We start from the raw sequence: 7251 nt of genomic DNA, 5'->3' as shown, positions 1-7251 counted from the left end.
GAATAAATTGATTTGTACCAGCATCTGCAGTTATTTTCTTATACTATTCAATGTTATGTGGGTTCAAAAAACATGCAAAGCACTTTGTCCTTCTTTGGGCATGTTTAATGGGGCAATGTAGCTTGCTATATATTCAATCCATGCCATACCTATCTGGAATTATTTGGTGGAAGAGTGTGGGTTAGCCACAGCCTACAATGTGGTTCTCACCTTGAAGCCATATTCAGACAGCAGTGATTCCAAGTTGGGGTCTCCTAAAGTGACCGAGGGGAAAAATTCTCCCACATACTGTCGAGTCCACCAGTCATTGAGTGAGCTGCAATGTGGAAAAGGGTGTGGGGGGGATGGATATAGAGGAGTAGGGGATGGAAGGCATAGGATGCGATGGTAAAAAGCAGGAAGGGGTGGAAGAGGAACCGTGAAGATGTATTCATGAAAAATGACATTGTCAAAAATTATATCACATAACTAGCCCCATCTACTTAGACCTGCCTTGCTCCATCTTGCCAACCCCATCTCCTTTAAAAAAATCAATTTACAGGATACAAAGACAAAAATTTATTGCAAAATACACTTGAGAAAATATTGAAGATCTGCATTCCTGTGCTGAAGAATCCCAGCAATGCCTTTGGGGGAGAATTCCCGATTTTAGGCTCTGTTCCGATGAAGGAATGGCGATATATTTCCAAGTCACGGTAGTGTGTTACTTGGACCGAAATCTGTAGGCAGTGGTGTTCGAGTATCTGCTGCCCTTCACCCTCTTGGTGGTACAAGTCATGAAATTGGCAGGTGTGGGCAGAGTAGCCCAAATGAAAAAAATACAATGTATTTTGCAGATGTTACACACTGCAACCATTGTGCATCAATGAATGTTAGGATTCTTGGTAGGGTGTTGATCAAGTATATCCTGCTGGATGTTTGTAGAATGATGCAACATGGAAACAGGCTCTTTAGCACTGAGCCTGTGCAAACCATCGAACAATCATTAAAATACTCCTACACTAACATATTATTCTCCCCACATTTCTATTAACTCCTCCCAGATTCTATGACTCGCCTGTTTATTAAGGGGAAATTAGTGGCTAAATAAGTACCAACCTGCACATCTTTGCGTGTTCTGATTTCCTCACGTATCCCAGAGGAAACCCAAGAGGAGAAAAAGCAAACTCCACACACACAGCACTAGTGGTTAGGATAAAATGTTGAGCTTCTTGAGAATTATTGGAGGTGCACTCATCTTGACAATTGTAAAATATTCCATCAAGTTCCTAGCTTGTGCCTTACAGATGATGGAAAGACCATGGATGTCAAGAAACAAGGCAGTCGTTACAGGACTCTGATGGTTCTTGTAGTCGCACTATTTTTGAGGCTCGTCCAGTTCAGTTTTGGTCTACATGCCCTCCCCACAGAAAGTTAATGGTGCAACAGGTGATAATAAGAGTAACTAGTTGGACTCTCTTCCTGGAATGGGCTTTGCTTGCCACTTTAGTGACCTGAATGATACTTGAAATTGATCAGCCCGTGTCTAAATGTTGTCTAAGTCTTGCTGCCTGTAGACATTTATTGCTTTAGTAACAAGAGGTTGCGAATGAATTAAACCACAGTTTCTGACCATGTAATAGATAGAAGCTCATCGATAAAGTAGCTGAAGACTGTTGGGTCTAGGACACTGCTCTAAGGAACTCCTGTGGTGTGCTCTTGCGCAAGGCCGATTGATCTCAAACAACTGATGAAGCTATTTTCTGTGGAGTGCTTCCCATTTTTTTTCCGTTTTATCAGAAATGCCACATTTAGTGAAAAGCTACATTGATGTCCAGGCTCTGGAATTCAGTTTTTTGCTCCATATCTGCATTAAGGCTATGAAGTGGTAAGGAGTTGTGAGGTCCGGGCAAAAAAACCCCCAGAAAAACTAGGTGTCCACAAATTGGTTATTGACATTTGATAGCACTATCAATCTGTCCTTCCATTATTGCTGCTGAAAAAGTAAACCACATTCCAGTCTCAACCCCTAGCCTGGGAGCCAATCCAAAGTCTTATAATTTCCTTTCAACAGAAACTTCTCTTGACATGTGCCTTGGTACCTACATCTGCTTGCTAAAGTCACCTCATTATTGGAAATGACCTGTGTTAATCCATCCTTGCCATTATTTCATGATTTTAAACTGTTTGCCGATTTCCTCCTGTAACCTGATTTGCACCTGGATGAAATTATCTACTACAGTCCTGGAGCTGGTTTTTCTTTGTATTTGCAGCAACATATATTTATGTTTGATCCTTCTTGTACTGTAGAGCTCAGTTCTGCAGAATATCCAATACAGGTCATAGCAAGGTTTGATATTGGCTCATTTATTAACACTTAAATTCATTCTTTTATGATAAAATATAGATTTCCACATGTGCTTTTCAGACTCCTTATGGTGAGGAGCTGCATGTAATGTCTTGTGAACTTATCTATCAAAATCCTTTTACTGCACCCCCCCATTCTAGTTCACACAATGGACCACCATACTCAAGATTTCAAATCATCACCTCCCAACATTCAATCTTCCCTCAGCACTACACTCTCATTCTTTGGGACAGTGTACTGCATTCTCAGCCACTCACCTGTGAGTGCCTTGCTTGGTATACCAGTACTTGTAGAGTTGGGCTCGGATATAAGTAGGGGGTTTGGCGATGAAGGCATATTTTGACTCATCGACTTGCACAAGGCGTATGACTGAAAATAAACACAGGTAGACATTACAATAGTAGAAGATCCCGTAAGCTGCAGTGTAAGAACGAGAGATCCTCAAACTAAAGCACTATTACAGTGAGATATTTTGACCAGTGCAGTACAACTGTGAGTGATGCTATAGCCAGCATAGTGAAAATAAAAGCTCTTGTAACCAACACAGTCTAAAAGGAAGGGATCTTGGATCCAATGCTCTGTAATGAGAGGAGCAGCAAAGAGTGCACTGTAGCAGTGTGAAATCCTGCAACTAACACAGATGAACAATCAGGGATGCCATGAACAGAAGAAAAAGACAAGTGCAGGAGTAACTCAGCAGATCAGGCAGCATCCCTGGAGAACATGGGTAGGTGACGTTTTGGGTTCTTCAGACTGAAGTTCTTCAGAGTCTGAAGAAGAGACCTGATCCAAAATGTTACCAATCACTGTTCTCCAGAGATGTTGCCCGACAGGCTGAGTTACACTGGCACTTTGTGTCTTGTGTTTTATAAACCCGCACCTGCAGTTGCTTCTTTCTATATGCTGTGAACAAGTGCAAACAAGAGATGGTGCAACTGCTGAAGTATAACAGGGTATGAGGTTCTCTGCACTCACCGTCAGTCTTTCCCTGGAGCAGCCGATGGATGAAACTGGTGAACCAAGGACTCTGCCGGTGGTCTCCGAGTGCAGCAAACCACATTTGCCAATCAAGCCTGGGCTGGTGTGGGGCTACCAGAGGAGGGGACAAGCCAAGATTCCCTGGCTTGTACATAAAATCAATCTCCTAAAAAAAACACAAAAGATGAGGAAAATGCAACCAGACACAGATGTGGGAGAAGGGTGCACAGTTTGAAGGCGTTTCACCCTACCCAAGGCATGCACCACAACGGTTAAGGAAATGGGGACCGTACCAAACTCACAGGGCAAGCGATGGGTGGACTGTACTTGTTCGTGCTACAAAGATTGGAGGGATACAAGCGCTCATAGGTGAAGGATTGAGAGCTATATCCCAATAGCAGGATGACGTCAGAGGGACACGAGTGCTGGGGGCAAGGGAACAGGACCTTTGCATGACTTGAAACTAGTTCTGCCACTAAATCCAAATTTGCCACCCCTGCTCCCCATCATCTTCCACAATTGCTTTGGATGAAACCTGCCTTCCATTGCTGGCCATCGTAGCTTCCTTCCACAACAACTTCTGGACGGCCTCCCACTCCTGTCATTCTCCGGAACAGCCCATAAGAGTTGACCAGCTCGTAACGGTCGACTGCTTTGTACAGGCGCATGATCTCGGGTGGAAGACTGGAGCTGGTTTCATAGTCAATAAAGGAGTATGGTACCTGGGGTGACAGGAATGATGTTAGAATACAACAGGCTGGAGTCATGCCTATCAGCCACCATAGCACAGTAAAAAACAGGAATAAATGTGATGTGCAGTCACTCTCACCGATACACCCCATCAACATCGGACACACACCCAGCAAAATCACATCACACTCGTGTGCGGTGACGGTCATTGATCTCATGCACAATTACAACAACTTCATACACCTCACTCTGCACTTGATCTCACAAGTGAGTGATCCCAGGGATTGACAGTGGCAGGAGAGAATGGCAAGACTATGTGAACAGTTGATATATTAGTGGGCCGCAGGATGTGTGGACTGCTCCTGTTGGAAGGTCACCATTGGTAAAGCAGATGGGCCGAACGGTAGCCTCCTCTGGTAGAAATTCCGCAGCTTCAATTATGTCAGATTGTAATCAATAGAGCTATAGAGCGATAGTGTGGAAACAGGCCATTCGGCCCAACTCACTCACACTGGCCAACAATGTCCCAGCTACACTAGTCCCATTTGCCTGCACTTGGTCCATATCCCTCCAAACCTGTTCTATCCGTGTACCTGTCTAAGTGTTTTGTTAAAACGATGGGATAATCCCAACCTCAACTACCTCCTCTGGCAGCTTGTTCCATACACCCACCATCCTTTGTGTGAAAAAGTTACCCCTCGGAATCCTATTAAATCTTTTCCCCCTTCACCTTGAACCTATGTCCTCTGGTCCTCTATTCCCCTACTCTGGGCAAAAGATTGTGCATCTACCCGATCTATTCCTCTCATGATTTTGTACACCTCTAAGATCTCCCCTGATCCTCCTGCGCTCCATGGAATAGAGACCCAGCCTATTCAACCTCTCCCTATAGCTCACACCCTCTAGTGCTGGCAACATACTCGTAAATCTTTTCGGAACCCTTGTCTGAAGGACCTTCAGTCCAATTGTCCCAAAAATCAATCTATTATTTATTCCTCCACTTCCCATTAAACATTAGTTATCCCCTTTCCCTGGTTGGTTCATTCATTCCATATTCACATTGATAAATAAGGATCCGAGTCTTTTCCTGCACCTCCTCTTTCTCTGTCTAAATCTGTCACTGGCTCTGGAGCTTATTCTTATTTTGAACATGTCAGCAGGCTTCAAGTTAACCATTCCTTTGAAACTGTAAATCTGGATGAACCAACTCCTTGCTCCTCGACTTTCCATTTTTTATTTCAGATTTTAAAAAAAATTCATGCACTGTTCTCCAGAGGTGCCACGGCCCTGGGAAATGTTGGCCAAGGAAGAGTTGTGCCTATGACATATTTTACGTCAGCCATTGGTCTGTTAAGACTTGTGATGCACTGTGGATTATGACCACCAACAGAAAATCCAAACTCTTACTCACCAGACTAACAGAAAACATAGCCGCAGCAGCAGTGGCAAATATGACCCATGAAGAGGTAGCCCACAGCTTGGCAACAAACCCTCTTGTCGCCATGGAGCTAGAGGGAAAAATAATGTTATATTACGATACAATGGGACACCGTTATCAATGGGATGGGGAAACCAGGTAAACCAGGTTTTGAGGGATGCTGTAAACTGTGAGGAAAGAGGCTGGATACCCCACATGTTAATTCCATCTGGAGAAAGCATTAGGAGAAGTATGGGTACCTAGTATATTCTGGGTGGGGTCTTCAATATTACACACAACAATGGTTCGATAGAATCCCTGCCAATGACTGACTCGGTTCATTCCTAATCATGATCTAAATCTTGATCTAATCTAGATAGTGACAGATGAGAGTTAAACCTACTTGAACTTGTGCTCATCCATATATCCACTGCAGATACATGTATCTTTTACACTGGTCAAAAAAGTTTTTATTTTCACAATGCAAACAACTGGGCTAAATGGGATGGATTCAGGACAGATCCTGCAGAAAAACTATATTCTGCTGCATGGCCTGGCACATCCATGACTATCATTACAATTAAGGAGTGTTGATTAACCGTGGTTCACTTGGGAAGAAAGAAGGATAAGTCAGGGGCAGCACTAGAAATATCCAAAATTGCACTAGAAATATTAAAAAAGGGCCATGTAACATTTCCTTCCTCCACCACCAGTACATCATGGCTGTTCTGTGCAACATTTAAGACATCACTGTTGCAACTTTCCAGGACCTTAGTTTGGTTCCATACCAAGAACATCTACCAATCAAAAACATATGGGCAACAGGTACTATCACTACCAACTTGAAGATCTCGTCCAAAATAAACAATACACTGATTTGGAAATAGATTACTTTGCCTTCATTAAAGCTACAACAACTCACTATTCAACAGGAGTGTTGGGAAAACCATCACCACATGGACTTCAAAGGATCAAAGTGACAGCTCACCATCACCATCTCACAACAAACTAGGGATAACAGTCAACAGTTAAGGAATACACAGTTAAGTGGTGACAATTTATCCTTGTCTTTATTTTTATTTATAATGAATGATCTCTTGCTATCCACTTTGCTGCTGTAACACTGTAAATTTCCCCGGTGTGGGACAAATACAGGAATATATTATTATTATAATAATATATTATGAACAATAAACGTTCATCTTGCCAGCAACATCCACATTTTAAAATCAATAAAAGTAAGCCTCATTCATCAGTTTAGTTGTGGAGTTTAAGGATTTTGTATAGAAAATCTGACACTTACTTGACCAGTGATGTGAGTATCTCCCAGCTGAGGGAAAGTACCCCAATCCAGATAGCCATTGGAGTTACAATCTTCAACCAATGGGTAAACTCATGAAAAGTAAAGCCTGTAAAACATATAGAAAGAGAAATTAATTTAGAATTAAAGAAAAATGTACCCTCGCTCCGAGTGTTCTAACCAATTATGTAGCTATCCTGGCTTCACTTGATTGAAATACGTAGGAGCTTTAGTCTGTATGCAATTCTGTCCTATACTAGGAACCCGAATTCTTTGTGTTTATAGTTTAATTCTTTACATAACTGACACTATACCTCTGCTAAAAAAAAATTGGCAGAGGTATAGTGCTATATAGTATTATACCACTGGATGCCTGAAACTGTGAAGAGGTTTATTTGTGGAATCAGACAATAGGGAATGAAATCATTTTGTCTGTGACAACACCTAAAATCATCTAATTAAATCACTCCTCTGCTTTCCCATCAATTGTTATCCAGTCAGTCATGGTGATAGTGTGGA

At 42.3% G+C, this 7251-nt stretch overlaps 1 protein-coding gene across 1 annotated transcript in view; it reads right to left on the bottom strand.

Annotated features, from left to right (window-relative positions):
- lmf2a (lipase maturation factor 2a) overlaps positions 1 to 7251 on the bottom strand; it is a 30077-nt gene that overhangs the window by 3895 nt on the left and 18931 nt on the right. The window contains exons 8-13 of the mRNA XM_078419650.1: positions 6736 to 6841; positions 5427 to 5523; positions 3865 to 4047; positions 3323 to 3491; positions 2605 to 2716; positions 211 to 316 (exon numbers count right to left, since the gene is read on the bottom strand). Coding sequence (XP_078275776.1) covers positions 211 to 316; positions 2605 to 2716; positions 3323 to 3491; positions 3865 to 4047; positions 5427 to 5523; positions 6736 to 6841 — 773 coding nt within the window. The remainder of the gene's footprint in view (positions 1 to 210; positions 317 to 2604; positions 2717 to 3322; positions 3492 to 3864; positions 4048 to 5426; positions 5524 to 6735; positions 6842 to 7251) is intronic.

Source organism: Rhinoraja longicauda, chromosome 23 (assembly GCF_053455715.1).
Source record: "Rhinoraja longicauda isolate Sanriku21f chromosome 23, sRhiLon1.1, whole genome shotgun sequence".
In the NCBI taxonomy this organism is placed as follows: domain Eukaryota; kingdom Metazoa; phylum Chordata; class Chondrichthyes; order Rajiformes; family Arhynchobatidae; genus Rhinoraja; species Rhinoraja longicauda.
Note: the sequence above shows the minus strand (reverse complement) of the source record. Positions and strands in the feature narration are given on the sequence as shown.